The 19,721-nt window shown below is 33.3% G+C and overlaps 1 protein-coding gene across 1 annotated transcript; it reads right to left on the reverse strand.

Moving 5' to 3' along the window:
- si:dkey-193c22.1 lies at positions 1-9,688 on the reverse strand. The gene is given in 9 exon segments (NM_001100034.2): positions 1-523; positions 2,363-2,525; positions 2,727-2,868; positions 5,299-5,382; positions 5,462-5,674; positions 7,154-7,274; positions 7,361-7,510; positions 8,819-8,856; positions 9,545-9,688. Coding segments are annotated over 8 exon segments (1,113 nt in total). The 5' UTR covers positions 8,821-8,856; positions 9,545-9,688; the 3' UTR covers positions 1-285.
- Between the last annotated feature and the right edge of the window lie 10,033 nt (positions 9,689-19,721).

Genomic DNA, 19,721 nt, shown 5'->3' on the forward strand with positions numbered 1-19,721 from the left:
TTAGAATATATTATTTATATTTTATTTGTATTATTTACACAGGTAAATTATATGTATGTTTACCCACAATAAATTAACAAGCACAGATCCAACATGATTTTACGTTACCATTTTGTATAGGGAGTTATTGAAAACGGTTCTTCAGTAGAAAAGAAAATGCACTTGTGTAAGTTCACAATGTGTCAACTTACAGTGAAATGAAAAATGACATGCTATATCTAAAATACTGTGACTGTATGGCATTGAAAAATTATATTAATTTCATTACTTTAATGAAAATATCAATCAGTCAGTATGAGTCTGAAATTTACTGTACTCATGTTTAATACAGCCATAAACAGTGTGGTAAAAGTGCCTGTCTGGAGCCATAAGATCAGTGACCATGTCAGTATGGTTCATTTTAGGAATGAGATACAGAGACATCCGGATAGAAAGGGAAGTGAGGAGCTCAGAGAACCTCACGGATGATTCCACAGGAACTATGATGTCATTGGTACCATGGAACAAAGCCATTGGAGGAACCCTGAGTGAAAATCAGAGCAATAATAAAGTTTACTGTTCACTCTACAATGATACATTGCACTGCTGTGACCATTGAAGTAGCTCACTAAAAGATATATATATATATATATATATATATATATATATATATATATATATATATATATATATATATATATATATATATATATATATGCATATATCTACATACATACACACAATCATACATATATACACATACTAGTGATCTTTTCTTGCATTACATTAATACATTCATAATCTAAAAAATTAAAACAAAGATACAGATGAGGCTAAATAATTAGCCCTCATGTGAAATTTGAATACTTTTCCAAATATTTCTCAATTGCTATTCAGAGAGAAGATAAAAAAAAAACATTTAAAACATAATAATCTCAATAACAACTAGTATTGATAACTAGTTCATTTTGTCATGACCTTTTGTTAGTTACCATGAAGAAAGTACATAATATTTTATTACTACTTATTAAACAAGATACTATTTTTACACTATAGTATATAATCAGCTTATACAATATAAGGGCTTAACTTAATTAGGTTAACTAGGAAAGTTAGGTTAATTAGGCCAGTCACTGGACAACACTGGTTTGTTCTGTATCCAGTCAGAAAAAATTCTCAAGGGATCTAATAATACTTAAAATATAAAAGTAAAATAATACTTACTCTAAAAATGCTTATAATTTTTGTTCCAGTAATACTAAAATAAATAATAAAATTCTATATGGTTGAAGTCAGAATTATTAGCCACCCTTTAAATTTTTTTCCTTTTTAAATATTTCCCAAATGATGTTTAACAGAGCAAGGAAATTTTCACAGTGTGTCGGATAATATTTTTACTTCTGGAGAAAGTCTTATTTGTTTTATTTCGGCTAAAATAAAAGCAGTTTTTCATTTTTTAAACACCATTTAAATGTCAAAATTATAAGCCTATTTTAAGCTATATTTTTTCAATAGTTTACAGAACAAACTATTGTTAATAACTTGCCTAATTACCCTAACCTGCCTAGTTAACCTAACTAACCTAGTCAAGCCTTTAAATGTCACTGTAAGCTGTATGGAAGTGTCTTGAAAGTGTCTCTAGTCAAATATTATTTACGGTCATCATGGCAAAGATCAAATAAATCAGTTATTAGAAATGAGTTATGAAAACTATTATGTTTAGAAATGTGTTGAAAAAAAAATCTGCTCTCCGTTAAACAGAAATTGGGGATAAAAATAAACGGGGGCTAATAATTCTGACTTTAACTGTATATATATTGGTACCACTAATTACATACATACATACTTCCAGGGCAGTTTATTTCTAAGTAGATTTTAAGCCTCACCATGTTAGTGTTACCTAACATCTAATTTTTATGCCATTAGTCCAACACTCAACCCCCAACCTGGAGGACCAGAACATACACTACTGACAATTTAGCTTTCCCAATTCACCTATAGCACATGTCTTTGGACTAGTGGGGGAAACCTGAGCACCTGGAGGAAACACGGACAGATCAAGCAAACTCCACCAAAATGCCAACTAAACCAGGTGGGGCTCGTACAGTACCAGCGACCTTCTTGCTTTGAGGCGAGTACTTACACACACACACACACTGAAAATGTCCTTGGTCTGTTAAACATCACATCTCAAAGAATTCAAATTTCACAGGAGAACTAATTTTGTTGTAAATTGTACAAAAAATAAGAACTTATTTAAATGATTTTCTATAGCAATACATACAATACAAATTAATGTATTGTTTCTACAGGATTTGAACCATTGTGTGAACTTAGTTTGTGTAACTATTGTGTTAAATAAGTAATAATAACAATGTTATACCGTTTCAACTGATCCTCCTTCATTTTCTTGAGTAATGAGGTTGGTGAGTAATAATCAAAGTTCTCCACACCATCCATGGCTTTATGCATAGTTGACACGTATTCAACAGCCCGCACTTTCTCATGGTTATAATGATCCATTATGCTGTAAACTCCACTCAGACCTATTACAAAAGCAAAAACATAATAAGAAGCAAAGCCTTTGTTATGCCAGCTACATGCTGATTCTTAATACAAAAAGTAAAATCTAAATACATTATACTCATGTTTTATTTCTATAGTGCTTTTACAATGTAGATGTCGAAGCAGCTTGACAGAAGTTCTAGTAAACAGTTTTAAATACAGTATGTGGTGCACTGATTTACCGATGATTCCTTTAATGGCAGTGACCAAATCTTTCTGTTTGTTGGTCTCAATGAAGAGCTCTTCTACATTGCTGGCCAGAAACAGTGAGGTGAGGGCACACAGATGAGCCCCTGCTGAATGACCGATTAATATTATGTTGTCCTGCGTAAATAAAATGAAAAGGTGTAGGTCTGCATCAATTTAGCCTTGGAGAAACTGATTAACGATGGACGCACACACTCAAAAATTGACATTTGCTATTTGTTTAAACTACTTATTTAAAATGAACTGAAACAACAATTGTTGTTTATTTGGGACAACTTAATTATTCTATGTTCAATCCACTTAATTTTGTAAAAACGAATAAGATTAACACAAATTAAATGTGTGGAACCCAGCATTTTTTTTTACAGTTTTCCACAATCATTTAAAAGTTTGGGGTTGAAAAGTATTTTATGTTTTAAAGAACTCTCTTACCCTCAGAATATAAATAAAAACTATAATATTGCAAAATAAATATAAGGTTTGGAATTATAAGATTTCAATTTTATTTTTAAATATATTTAAATATTTATTTTTTATGCAAACTGAATTTCAGATTTTATTTTTCTAGTCTTCAGTAGGGTTGTGCAATAAATCGAAAATCCGATTTAGATTTTGGCTTCTAATGATTACGGAAAACCATTACTCGAGATAAATGTTTATTGCATTATATACCATTATATACCGCCCCTTTCCAGTTGTAAACATTTGTTGCTCTGCAACGCTCAGTTCCACGTGAAAATGACTGAAAGCATGTGCTGTTATGTAACGTTTGCAGCATGGGATGCGCATCATTTATTGATGTAGCCTTCGTTTGAATCATTCATATTTTAAAAGAGTGAATGAGACCGAATGCTTCGGTGTGTGCGCGCTTAGCCTCGGAGACGAGCAGAGCACACACATCTGATGTCATTTTAATGCGAGCGCTTTAATGCTCAAATACATGCACATTTGTGTAAGAGCGCGGTGTTTAGTGAATATTTCTATAAACCCTCCTTTGTGTAATAAACAAACAAGTTGAGAATCAAAAGACATGCGAAAGAGAAATCATATCAGAGCCGCACTATTCTTAAAGTGACAGTGCACAATATTCCTGCTGCTGCCTATTTTTATTATTAATCAAACAACAAAAGGAGAAAATCCCTCACTGCTCTTGACTGAAGGACTTTTGTAGCTGAAGTTTTTTTTCTTACAGTGAAGATGCTTAAAGCACAGTTTGTTTCATATTTTTATTATATTATTTATTTTCCTCTCCTTATTTACAAGGAGAAAAAAAACTGACCATATACAGTTAAAGTCAGAATTCTTAGCTCTCCTGAATTATTAATGACCCTTTCCCAATTTCTGCTTAATGAAAATATTTATTTTCAACCCATTTTTAAACATAACAGATTTATTAACTCATTTCTAATAACTGATTTATTTCATGTTGGCTATGATGACAGTACATTTTATTTTACAAGATATTTTTCAAGATACTAGTATTTAGCTTAAAGTGACATTTAAAGGCTTAACTAGTGTAATTAGGCAAGTTGTTGTATAACAGTAGTTTCTTCTGCAGACAATCAAAAATATATATTGCTTAAGGTGCAAATAATATTGACCTTAAAATAGGTTTCAAAATATTAAAAACTGCTTTTATTCCAGCCGAAATAAATACAAATACTTTCTCCAGAAGAAAAAAATATTATTGAAAATACTGTGAAAAATTCCTGAATCAGTTTAACATCATTTGGGAAAAAAAAAAAAAAAAAAAAAAAAATATATATATATATATATATATATATATATATATATATATATATATATATATATATATAAACTCACAGGAGGGTGATTCATTTTGACTTCAACTGATAATCATTTTGAATATTCGTGATTATGATTTTTCCCAAAATCGAGCAGTGCTAGTCTTCAGTGTCAGTTAATACTTCAGAAATCATTCCAATATGCTTGTTTGGTTAAAAAAAATATTTATTTTTAAAACTAATAATGTCGAAAAGTGAATAATATTTGTGTGGAAACAAAGATCACTTTTGTGATTTTTTTGACAAGTTCAGCAGAACAGCATATTTTTAAAAGTTGCTTACTGTCATTAATTTGATCAAATGAATGCATCCTTACACTCTCAGAAATAAAGGTACGCAAGCTATCACTGGGGTGGTACCTTTTTAAAAGGTAAAAATGTGTACCTAAAAGGTCGATATTAATACCTCAACAGTACATATTAGTACCTAAAAAATACAAAAGTGTTCCTTTTAAAAAATTTTAGATACTAATATAAACTTTTGAAGTACCATTATGGACCCTTTAAGTACAAATGTGTACCTCCCCAGTGACAGCTCTCGTACCTTTTTTTCTGAGAGTGAACTGAAAAATATTTTCAGAAATCTTCAAACATTTGAACAAAACTTCTAAATGAAAATGTACAGTAGTAGTAGTTAAATATTAAATTGCTAAATCTTACATAAATATTTACCATAGGTAAAGTGCACTCAGAAAGTGGCATTTGGGATTAAATATTACATTTTTAGAGTTCTCGAAACTTACTTGATCAAGACTGAATGCATGTCCCTTTTGTCTCACCCACAGCAGACTGTCACTAATGTCTTGAACCATGTTTAAAACATTTCCCTAAAAACACAACAGACTTTAAAATAAACACAAATATTAGGTCAATATTAAACACAAATAGGTGGCTTAGTATGCTTACCTTGGGATATATGGAATAATCTGGACAAATAACAGATGCATTAAGCTCTTTTGCCATTTGTAAAGCTAACAAACAGTAAATGGAGCGATCTCCTGATCCCCAGGCTCCTCCATAGACAAATACTACCACTGGTACAGGAGACTCATCAGAAAGCTCCAGTCTTGGTGAATAATATAAATCTAGCTTGTTCCCTCGCCGACCAAACGTGATGCCCTAGAAAAAAGACAGATGCATAATCAAGTAGTATAGCAGACTCAGCCCAAAATGAAAACCCTGTAGGCATTTCTACACAACTTCAATCCTCCTGACATTCATGTTATTAAAAACTAATAAAAAGGTTGTTCACCTTTTGGAACACATTATTTCATCTTTAGATTTTGAATCAAATCTCCACTAAAAGCTTGCTCACCTGAAACTGTTTTTACTGATGCGTCAAACATTTGTAAATATGTAAAATAATAATAATATCAATTAATATAAAGAACTGATTTAGCTGATTTTAGATTTTATTCACATATAAACATTGATCAACACACAATGTTTGCAACATATATGTAGTAATAGAAGCTCAAATATACCTGCTTGATGGCTGAAAACCAATGAGGTTCATTCTTGCATCTCACACAGCATGTTTGAGTTTCAGCAACATTCAATAAGGTTTGATCTCTTGCATGAAGCAAGTATGGTTATGTTAATGTTCACTGATCAATGTTTTTGCATTTAGAAAAGCCTATATATTAAAGGGTTAGTTCACCTCGAAATTAAAATTATCCATGATTTCCTCATCCTTAGAAAGGGACTTAAGATGGCGACTTTTGCAGCTCCCCAGAAATTACACAAAAAATGGTTTATACAATTTCAAATGCGCATATTTTTCATTAAAATGTATATATTCTCAGAGGAGTCCTTTATTAAACCACTTTATTAAAACACTTTTTATTATGGTTGAATGGACTTTTTGGAGTTCTTTCAGACTGCTACTAAAAGTCAACCAACCGCTGCCATTGTACAGCTGAAAAAGCCCAAGATCAGTTTTTATATAACTCTGATTGGATGCAATCGACTCAATAAAGAAAGTCATAAACACCAAGGCTAAATAAACTATAGGAAAAGTAGAAGTTTTGTGTGAACAAAGATTTAAAGTCCAGATTTATAAACAAGGCTTATGCCTTGTCCCAGATTAAAATGCAAATCACTCATTCACTGATCTTAAAATTTTTCAGTCCTGTTGTTTGTCTCAAAATAAACACTAGTGATATTTAATACAGCATATTTATATAAAAAAAATAAATGTCACAATTGAACTATGGTCTAAAGCTGGTTTAGTTTAAACCCAGTTTTAGTTTAAAACTGTTAATCATATAAAGTGATCGTGTCCTTTCTAAAGACTTGAGTTAAAGTGCCTGATTCATTTGAATTTATTATTTTATTAGTATTATTATTTTACAGTTTCAAATATATAGACTTAATCTCAGAATTGATTAAAAAATCTTAATTTATTTTCCAAACATAAAAAGACTTTTATGTCTTGCATCACAAAACTCAAAAAGATTTTTTACATTCCTGAATTTGATCATAGCAGTAGCTTTGTTTGTTTAAAGCTGTACTCTATAGCACACATTGCGCCCTGTGGCTAAATAAACCACATTCTGTCTGTCTTAACCTGAAAAGGAATAATTAAATAGAACTAACTTTCACATAATGCTTGTTATTTTTGTCATTACTGTACCACAGTTTCCACTGAAAGTACAGTTTGCCATACTGCAGATACTTCAGCATCTCCAGCACAGCTCTTGCCAGACAGTATATGCGCCTGCGGGGAGTGCAAACCATAATTATCATTGAAAAAAAAAAAACACAATAAAAGTACATTAACATCACAAAATAACGCTTCGTCACCTTGGTTTGAGAGCCTCTATATATTTTTGATATCCTGGTTTATTGGGCCAGCCATAGAGCCACTGGGCAACTAAAGAGATACTGTAAGGGAGGCCCACTAATAATGCTCCAGCCACTGCTGGAATAGACACACAGCACTTCAGCGAAATCCTAAAACAGAAGAAAAATATAATGAATTACTTATTTAATATAAAGCGATACTTTATATTAAATACTGGTGTCATTTTACAGTTGTGGGTAGTTGATAAATAGGCAGTAAAAGTATAAAAAATAAATAATATTAATAAATAATAATAATAATAATAATAATGATAATAATAATAATAATAATTATTATTATTATTATTATTATAAATAAAAACTCTTTTAAATCGAAGTGTTTCTGAATAAATGTCTGATGTTTGAGAAAATATAAGGGGTCACTAACTTTACTTTTTTCCAAAGTTTATAAAATTGTACCATAATTACAATATTTAAGAAAAACAAATCCTAATATTCAAAAAGTGTGGGAGATTTATCTTCATTATTAGACACTTATCTTCACATAGTGCCATTTATTTTATATAAAATTAAGAATAATATTTTTCCAGTTGACTTTTTCAAAAAGTGGTCTGTCACTCCAAACCAAAGGACAACATTTTATTGACCTCTGCTTAACACAGTCACACATAAGTGAGTTTTGTGTTTTGGTACAAAAATGTAAAAAATAAAAATAATAACACATTAGTTTTTAATAATAAGATGTCCATGAAAAACATTTTTCAATAATTTACAGAATTTTAAATTATGTCAATCATTTTTATATTGATTTCTGTCAAGTGTGACAGTAAAAAGCATGTAAACAATCAATCAGTTTTCAAAATAAATGTATGTCATCTTTTGTGTATGAAATTTGTTCTCAACAGTTTTGATCTCCTTTGCTCAATAAAATGTATTTGATCAAAAATAGAGTAAACACATAATGATATCAAATATTATTACAGTTTGAAATGACTGTTTAAAAATGTTGTGGCTGAAAGGGCATCCACTGCATAAAACATTGATGATTCATTCTGCTGTGGCAACCTCAGATATATCAGGGACTAAGATGAAAGAAAATAAATGAATGAATGTTTAAAATTTTTTGCAACTTATTCTTTATTGGCAAAGCTTAATTTTTAGCATCTAGAAAGCACTCGCATATGCTGATTTAAAAACATTTAATATTATCAGTCTTGAAAACAGTGCTCCTAAATTTTGTTTAACTATTTTTTATGACTGAACAGTTCAAATATGAGTTCAAATGTACAGCATTTATTTTAAATATATACAACAGAATATAAAAATGTTTATTAAAAATGTCTTTACTGTATATTTTGATCTGAATAACATCTTTATAATGTATAAATACTTTTGTTTTTATTTTACTTTTAAAACTATTTATGATTTTTGAGTGTAGCAGTAACTTAAAATACTTACATGTTTTTATTGCAGCTGGTGGTGATTAGCGCTGACACCTGAAGTAGCAAGAGGACAGGGATTTTAATATACAACATACATTTATCCCTTTATTGACACAACTGTAAGAAATACAATATTGCCAAAGCTTTATTTACCCAAAATATATTTTATTTACCCAAAATAAAGATACAAAAATAGCATACTACTATAACAAGACAGACACAGATTTGGAAACATTTCCAGAAATATGACTGTACAGAGGTTATGTGTTTTTATTGTCGACATGCGCCCCCTAGAAGAATGACACAACCTGTGTCTGAATATTGGAGAGGGTGCTGGAGCTCAGCTCTCCTCAAATGGCTCTGCAGCGAGCACCACTTGGAATATTTGCCTACTTCAGTCTATCCAGGCATGTTAAAATACGCACATTCATAAGTTATCTGAATCTGAATTCATATGGTAATCTGAATCGCATTTTTAAAGTAACGTTAGTAATAGCTACATATCAAACCAACACAACACCTATGTACTGCAATGTCTAACAAATTAGCTCTGTAAACGTTTACAGCATGACTTTACAATCAAAACGTTCTCAAAACGTCAGGAAAGAATCGTAAAGTCTTCGATAAAGATTAAGTGTAAACAAAACAGCTAGCAGAGATACAGTCGACATTGAATTGTGTTACATAAGATTATATTATTTTATCGTGGATTTAGCTACATACAAAATATAATTAAACGTACCGAAAACAGAACATCAGTGTTGTAAAAGAGTGCACCGTCTTAAAACATATCCTGCATATGACATACAAGAATAAGCCCAGATGGCCAAGATGCACTGAATGAACTTCCCTATTGCTTTTTCGGCATGCGCAAACTGCAGCCTGCCCTGTTGATTATTGGCTCGTTGGCTCACTTAGGCGGGACATGATGACAACTCATCGCAAGAATTAAAAAAACATAGACGTGTCCCTATTTAGCTCATAGGGAAAGAAAGAAAGAATATATATATATATATATATATATATATATATATATATATATATATATATATATATATATATATATATATATATATATATATATATATATATATATATATATATATATATATTCTTTCTTATATTATATATAAGATAATATTATATATAGAATATTATAGAATATTATATATAAGAAAAAAGAAAAAAGAAAAAAAAAAAATATATATATATATATTCTTACTTTCTTTTTTTCTATCTTGTATGTATATACATCTCCAAATCAGAAAAGGTTGGGACAGTATGAAAAACGCAAACTAAAAAAAAAGTCATTTCTAAATTTAGTTTGAATTTCATTGCAGATTGTTTGAACACCAAATATTTCGTGATTTGTCAGGTTAACTTCATTTTATTTGTAAATATACATCCCTTCCTGTCAATCAGACCTGCAGCACATTCCAAATAGGTTGGGACAGGAGCTATTAGGGCTAGTAATCAGGTAAACTGGTTAATTAACGATGTGATTTGAAACAAGTGATGTCAACAGGTGATTATGATTTGGTACAAAAGCAGCATCCAAGAAAGGTCCAGTCCTTTAGGAGCAAAGATGGGCAGAGGATCACCAGTATTTCAACAAATACGTGAGAAAATTATTGAAATTTTTAAAAGCATGGTTCTCACAGAAAGCGAGATATTTCACCTTCAACAGTGCATAACATAATTAAAAGATTTGAGTAATCTGGAGGAATTTCAGTGTACGTAAAGGACAATGGTATAAGCCTAAGCTAAATAACAATGATCTCTGATCCCTCAGGTGGTACAGCATCAAGAATCATCATTCATCTATAAGCAATATCACCACATGGGCTCAGAACAACTTTGGAAAATCTTTGTCAAGCACCACAATACATAGTTCCAACAAAAAATGCAAGTTCAAACTACTGTGCCAAAAAGGAAGCCATATGTTAACAGTGTGCAGAAGCACTGTCGACTTCTCTGGGCTCCAAGGCATCTGACCATTGGACCATCACACAGTGGAAACATGTACTGTGGTCAGATGAATCAGTATTTCAGTTATTTTTGTGGAGAAATGGACTCCATGTGCTCCGGACCAAAGAAGGTAAGGATCATCCAGACTGTTACCAGCAACAAGTCTAAAAGCCAGGGTGTTTTAGAAAAGGTGACGTTACTGATGATTAACATCGTTCTGCCCGTGTGTTCACAATCTACATAAAGCTCCACTGGGTGTCACTGCTGGAGTATATCCTCACACAGTGTTCTGCACCAGCACACTTTCAGCAACATTGTGGTCACAGTGCATCAACACACTTCACAAGTATCAGTGTCACAGGTCACTGTTCACTGACACTAGCCAATAAGACTGTGTGGGCCACCAGAAGTGTCACTGTAAGTGGTGTGATGTGCCAGTGGATTCTGTGAGTCAGATGTCATTTCACCTTAAGTTAAAATGGCCTCTGAAATGAGCGTCATTCAGTCTTTGACTATGGATTTGGACAAGAAGCCTTGGTTTGGAGTCTGCACTGCAATTCATCCTTTCTTTCTCACTTTATCCATTCTTTTTCCCAAGTCCATTCTTAAGTTTTAAGGTATGCATAGTGTTGTAAAGTAATTAAAAATACACAAATTACTATAATTGAGCACTTTTTCTCAGGAATTGTAATTTAGTAAGTAAAAATGTAGTTTTAAAAATGTGTACTTTTATTTTCCCTTGAGTACATTTTTAGTGTAGTTATCATTACTTTTACTTCACTACTTTTCTTCAACCTTTAGTCACTACTTTTTTTTTCTTGTCTATGGGGATTAGAAAAATCAGTCCTGTGATTCCTATCAAATCTCACATAGAAGGTAAATCCCCTCATAATGAATTACCTCAAAATAGGGTTATCAAAAGAAATATATTAATGCAATTCAAATATATAATATATAAATTGATGTTTACTTTAAACTTATTATAAATATATAAACATATTGTTCAATTATATTGATAAAAATATATATATATATATTTTCCAAGATGTCCAAGATGTCCAGAATCTTTACATGCATTGACCCCGAGAATGTTAAGATGCATGTCACTGATGAGAAGATGACAGATGTTTAATGTATGATGATCGAAATGGCCTTAAACATCCAGCAGGCACAAGATGTCAACATGATATCAGAATAAAGTTGTACCCCAGTGTCATAGGGATGTTGCATTTAGTTTTTCAACGAAAATCATGGAAGTGTCAGCATGTGATGCAAAAATGACATTGGATGTTTGCTCGACATTGGATTTTCATCAATTTCCAATACAATCTAAAGTCAACCAAATTTCAATGTCATTTGATGTTGTTATCGAACAAATAACGTTGTCCTTAGATGCTGGTTAGACAATCTATGTTAATGTCTTATAATTTTGTGTGCCTGCAGGGCAATAACTGGATGCACTACAGAATGTTACGTTTAGACACATCCACAAATTTGTAAACGCATCAGCTTTTAAAAATGTATTACTCACTACTCACTACTCTTGAGTACTTTTGAAATGGCTACTTTTTACTCATACTTTGAGTAATATTTACAACAGATACTTTTACTCTACTTGCACTACATTTTTAGGCAAGTAATGGTACTTTTACTTGAGTATGATTTTTCAGCACTCTTTCCACCACTGCTCATGACACATAAAATTCAGCTGGGAACACAAGGTAGGCATCAACAGGTGCATCCTAGATTCTATGTTGCTTAAAACCAGTCAAGCAAAACTCACCCATGAGGTCCTTATCACATGCATGGCAGAAGTTTCTGCTATTATAAATGCTCGTCCATTAAAACCTGTATCTACAGATCCAAACAACCTTCTCATTCCAACCCCAGCAACACTTCTCAAACAAAAGACTGGTGCACTTACACCTGCAAATGGAACCTTTAAGGAAAACGATCTCTATATTCACAGATGGAGACAAGTTAAAAGTTTAGCCAACCCCTTCTCGCATCTATGGATAAATGAGTATCTAACCACTCTACAAAAATAAAAAAAGTGGAAAAGAGACGAATGTAACATTCAGCAAGGGGACATAGTTCTGCTTAAGGACAATCAAGCCAAGAAAAGTGATTGGCCCATGGGCATTTCCTAAAGAGTTTCCCTGGAATTGATGGAAGAGTCAGGAAGGTTGAGGTGAGGAGAATAAAAGATGGAATATCAAAGGTCTACCTATGGCCATCTCTGACATGATCCTTCTGTTGCACTTAGAGTTTTAATGAAGTGGACAATAGTGATGACATCTTTTAGATGTCAGGCGGGAGTGTGCTGAATCATCTAGTAAATATTAGTAATTAGGATCCATAAGTTAATGCCTAGTCATTTAGCTTCTTTTAAACTGTTGTTGCCATAAAAACATACTGACAGTTAGAATCAGTTAATTGCCTCATTTAAAAAAAACGGCTTACAAGACGACAATTACAATCCACTCATCCTGTGATCATCTGTAGAAGCATTGTCTGTAATTTTATTATCTGTTTGTATTTATATTTTATCTCAGAAATGAATGTTATGTACATAGCTAACTATAGCTCATTCTATGTACATCTTTTTACATAGTTTTACTTGGTTTCAACATACTCAATGTGGCATGGAATAAGGCAGCATTCTCTCACAATCTCACGCGTTGTAAAGAGTTTATCTGTCTGTCTAACTTTGGGAAGAGAGACACCGGAGTTAGGGCAGAACATATATGTTTCTGACATATGTGACATATATGTTTCTGACATGCAGGTGACATATATGTTGACCAGTGGTGGAAAGAGTACTGAAAAAGCATACTTAAGTAAAAGTACCATTACTTGCCTAAAAATGTAGTGTGAGTAGAGTAAAAGTATCTGTTGTAAATAATACTCCAAGTAGGAATAAAAAGTAGCCCTTTTAAAAGTTCTCATGAGTAGTGAGTATTATGCTGTTAAAAGTTGATGCATTTACATGTAATTTGTGGATGTGTGTGTGTGTGTCAACATAACAATCTGTAGAGCCCTTAGTTATTGCCCAGCAGGCATACAATGTCATAAGATCTTTATATTAGATTAGATTGAGGTTGTGATGTCAGGTGACCAAAATTTAATGTCTAGCCAACGTCTAAATCCAACATTAATTTGATGTCCAATAATGACATTGAATGTCGTTCGATTTGGTTGTTTTTAGGTTGTTAGAAAGTGACCAAAATCCAATGTCGAGCCAACATCTTAAACCAACATCTTATTGATGTCAAATACTGACATTTATTAATCAGTTATGGCTACCAAAATTCAACATCTGATAGATGTCACAGTGGTAACGTCAACACAATGTCAAGCTGTAACATCATTAGACGTTGATATTTGGTTGGTTTTAGGTTGGATTTTGGACATTGACATCGGGCTGACATTGAGTTCTGATGTAAACACGATTTTCATTTCCAGACAAAATGCAGTGTCTCCACGACGTTAGGGTACAATTTCAATCTGACGGCATGTTAAAATTTTGTGCCTGCTGGGTGTTTAAGGCCATTTCGGTCGTCATACTGTAAATATCTATCATCTTCTCATCAGTGACATGCATCTAAACCAGGGGTGCCCATACTCGGCCCTGGAGGGCCGGTGTCCTGCAAAGTTTAGTTTCAATCCCAATTAGACGCACCTGGGCTAGCTTATCAATCTCATACTAGGCTTTCTAGAAACATTTGTGCAGGTGTGTTGAGGCAAGTTGGAGCTAAAATCTGCAGGAAATAGGCCCTCCAGGACTGTGTTTGGGCATTCCTGATCTAAACAGTCTCTGGGTCAATGCGTGTAAAGATTTTGAACATTTTCTTGGACACTTTTAATGTCTCCAAACAGTTTGCTGCAATGTAAAGTGCACATGTCTTGAAGTAGTTCATTATGATGCAATTTACCTTCTTTGTGTGATTTGATTGGACAGGAATTACAGGACTGATTTTTCTAATCCCCATAGAAAAGAAAAACAAAAGTAGTGACTGCAGGTAAATACTGCACTAAAATGTACTCAAGGAAAAGTAAAAGTACACATTTTTAAAACTTCTTAGTCAATTACAATTTCGGAGAAAAACTACTCAATTACAGTGATTGAGTATTTGTAATTTGTCACTTTACACCACTGATGTCGACATATATGTTGCTGATATATGGGTGACATATGTGTTTCTGACATATAGGTAAACCTATATGTTTCTGACATATAGGTGACATATATGTTTCTGACATATAGGTGACATATATGTGTCTGACATATAGGTGACATATATGTGTCTGACATATAGGTGACATATATGTTTCTGACATATAGGTGACATATATGTTGCTGACATATAGGTGACATATATGTTTCTGACATATAGGTGACATATATGTTTCTGACATATAGGTGACATATATGTTTCTGACATATAGGTGACATATATGTTTCTGACATATAGGTGACATATATGTTTCTGGCATATAGGTGACATATATGTGTCTGACATATAGGTGACATATATGTTTCTGACATATAGGTGACATATATGTTGCTGACATATAGGTGACATATATGTTTCTGACATATAGGTGACATATATGTTTCTGACATATAGGTGACATATATGTTTCTGACATATAGGTGACATATATGTTGCTGACATATAGGTGACATATATGTTTCTGACATATAGGTGACATATATGTTTCTGACATATAGGTGACATATATGTTTCTGACATATAGGTGACATATATGTTTCTGACATATAGGTGACATATATGTTTCTGGCATATAGGTGACAAATATGTTTCTACCATAAAGGTGACATATATTTTTTGACATATAGGTGACATATATGTTTCTGACATATAGGTGACATATATGTTTCTGGCATATAGGTGACATATATGTTTCTGACATATAGGTGACATATATATTTCTGGCATATAGGTGACATATATATTTCTGGCATATAGGTGACATATATGTTTCTGGCATATAGGTGACATATATGTTTCTGACATATAGGTGACATATATGTTTCTGACATATAGGTGACATATATGTTTCTGACATATAGGTGACATATATGTTTCTGACATATAGGTGACATATATGTTTCTGACATATAGGTGACATATATGTTTCTGGCATATAGGTGACATATATGTTTCTACCATATAGGTGACATATATTTTTTGACATATAGGTGACATATATGTTTCTGACATATAGGTGACATATATGTTTCTGACATATAGGTGACATATATGTTTCTGGCATATAGGTGACATATATGTTTCTGGCATATAGGTGACATATATGTTTCTGGCATATAGGTGACATATATGTTTCTGGCATATAGGTGACATATATGTTTCTGCCATATAGGTGACATATATGTTTCTGACATATAGGTGACATATATGTTTCTGACATATAGGTGACATATATGTTTCTGACATTAAACTGAGGTCCTGACTCTCTGTGGTCATTAAAAATCCCATGGCACTTCTCATAAAGAGTTTTCTGGCATATCTGACATATATGTTTCTGGCATATATGTTGATATACATGTTTCTAGCATATATGTTGGCATATATGTGTCTGACATATATGTTGACATATGTTTCTGGCATATATTTGACATTTATATATATATATATATATATATATATATATATATATATATATATATATATATATATATATATATATATATATTATATATATATATAATATCTGTTACACTTATAAGTTGACATATGTTTTTGACATACATGTTGACATACATGTTTGTGGTATATATGTCGACATATATGTTTCTGACCATATCACCCTGCAGCCCAAGACCGGTTACTCACTGAAAATATGCAGGGCTGAAGCAGCCTTTCCACTGCACACGACATTTGGACACGACTGTCGGTTTTCAGTGTTGTCGTCCACTACTGGGGAGAAGCTGATTCTCTCGGTGTTCTAAATTAGGGAGGGCAAAAGCAAGAGCCTTTATTCTCTGTGCGTTTACATAGTTTAATGAATGAATGAATACTAAACTCTTAGACCGCTAAAATATTGGAGGGAATGTGGAGACAACATTAAAAATATATATTTTTATAACTTTCTTACTTACATTTATGAACAGAAAAGTTTTTTTTAATATATGACTATTTATAATTAAAAAAATAACCAAATAGCCTCCTATTTCTCATATCGCGTGCACAGATCTGCTTGGACAACACTGGAATACATCATATCCGGTCGGCAGGTCGCATACGGTCAAGTTGCAGGAGTTCAAATATTACAACGGATCCGCAGCTCAATTCGGATCCGAATTTTCCGCATATGAAGATGATCGGAACTCAACGCAGTTGCTCTCCATTGGAAATGAATGACTTCCGGTCTGTCGTTTGTCATGTGGAGTGGAAAGGAGGCTTGAGCCTGGTCAGTACCTATACGGGAAACCACATGGGAAAACTAGTTTGCTGTTGAAAGTGGTGTTAGAGAGGCCAGCAGAGAGTGCTCAACCTGCGGTCTGCATGAGTCCTAATGTCCTAATGTAAAAGTGAAGGGGACACTAATGGATAGTTTTATAAATAAACAGTAGGCGCCGTCTTTTGGATGAGACATTAAACCGAAGTCCTGACTCACTGTGGTCATTAAAAATCCTATGGCACTTCTCGTAAAGAATATGTCCTGGGCAAAGTCCCTCAATCGGCCCTTACGATCATGGGTGTATGACATTACATCACACTACATTATTTTGACATATATTTTCACATACTGTATGTAGCTACCTCAACAGCTTGTTTAAGAAAAAACATGGAGAGACTCAAAAGTATCTGGCAGCAAACTTGACGGCTCTGCTTTGGCTCTTTTGACAGTTCTATGTTTTCCATCGGACCTTTTCCCCATTTCCGAGTTTCTCAGTAGTGGAAATCATTACAATGGGGTCAGTGGCGTAGCACAAACTGATTTTTAACTAGAATGGCCAAGTAGTCATTCCTTTTTCATATAAGACGTCATATTGTCACATTTATATTCAAAGTTTCTGTTACAATATTAGAATTAAACACTAAATGTCTGTCATCAAGTCACACAGTGGCTGAGTGGTTAACACTGTCGCCTCACAGCAAGAAGGTCGCTGGTTCGAGCCTTGGCTGGGCTGGTGTTTCTGTGTGGAGTTTGCATGTTCTCCCCATGTTCATGTGGGTTTCCTGTGGGTGCTACGGTTTCCCCCAGAGTCCAAAAACGTGGTATATTTAAATTGACCAAACTTAATTTTCCATAGTGTATGTGTGTAAATGAGAGTGTATGGATGTTTCCCAATACTGGGTTGCAGTTGGAAGGGCATCCGCTATGTATATGCTGGATAAGTTGGCGGTTCATTCTGCTGTGGCGACCCCTGATGAATAAAGAGACTTAGGAAAGGAAGGAGAATGAATGAATTCTGAAGTCTGTCATCATATTGTAAGTCATTACTCTAAAAGCATGATTTATTTGTTATACGGCCTGTAAATGTGTATGAGTTACTAGACCCCCATGCCTGGGCACCTAATTTTCACTTCACAATAGGGAGAGCAAGTTTGTCTGTTTTTTCGAGAAAATTAATATGTTGATTTATAAGACATATCTTTAGTAAAGTTAGTTTTTTTTCTATCAAAAAGTTATGTTTATTCTTGCAGGAAGGGAAGTTGTTGGGCAACAGAGGCCCAATTCATATTCAAAACTCTTTTGTGTTCTGTAATTTTAATAAAATAACAATGAAAATATATATATACATTCAGGAAAAATCAGAGTATTGAAATATAGTTTTATTTTAACAATTACTAAATTATAGTAGGGTGACACAGTGGCTCAGTGGTTGGCAGCACTATCGTCACACAGCAAGGTCGCTGGGCCAGCTGCTATTTCTGTGTGCCATTTCTTGCATGTTCTCCCCGTGTTGGCGTGGGTTTCCTCCGGGTGCTCTGGTTTCCCCCACAGTCTCAAGACATGCACTATAGGTAAATTAAATAAACTGAACTGCCATAGTGTAAATGTGTGAATGAGTGTGTATGGATGTTTCCCAGTACCAGGTTGAGCTGGAAGGGCATCCGCTGTTTAAAACAGGGGTGTCAAACTACGTTCCTGGGGGTCTGCAGCCCTGTAGTTGCAATCCTGCTTCAACACACTTACTGTACCAATAACAAGATTGAAGGACTCTTCTAGTTTGATTAGGTGTGTTTAATTAGGGTTGGAACAAAACTATGCAGAGCTTTGGCCCTCTAGGAACTGAGTTTGACACCTTTGATGGCCGAGTTTGTTGTAAAACATATGCTGATTAAGTTGGCGGTTCATTCCACTGTGGCGACCCCTGATGAATAAGGGGATAAGCCAAAGTAAAATGACTAAATGAATGAATAGATTGCTGTCAAAATTACCGTCTTGGGTATCAATATGAATAAGTAAAGTGAAAAAAGTTAATGAATTATAGTATTTTTATTGATCATTGAATTAAATCAAGCAATCTATTTACTATGTCGATGATCAGTTGACACCAGTTTTCCTTCAAGGAAATTACAGAAATAACAAACCTTATTTTGGGAAGGGGGCCTGCGTGCCCATACACTTCGGCACTGCAAACACAAAATTACCAAAAAATACCAACGTTACATCATGTGTTAGCTGGGTAGGCTGTTTCTACATATCATGCAGAACTTTGTGACTGTAGAAAATATATTTTAAATATAATTTTTTCACTATTTCAAAGAAAGCTATTTAAGCAGGTCACAGTACCTGAAGAAAAAAGGCCGTTGTTATTTGCATTCTTAATAACACCTTTATTATCAGTTTTTCAGACACATAAAAACAGTATGCCATGGGGTAGTTGTCGTCGGGGTGAGGGGTAAATTTCTGAAGGCAGAGAAAGCTCGAGGAGGCGGAGTTTCTCCTCC

Source organism: Danio rerio, chromosome 5 (genome assembly GCF_052040795.2).
Source record: "Danio rerio strain M-AB ecotype USA chromosome 5, GRCz13ab, whole genome shotgun sequence".
Classification (NCBI taxonomy): domain Eukaryota; kingdom Metazoa; phylum Chordata; class Actinopteri; order Cypriniformes; family Danionidae; genus Danio; species Danio rerio.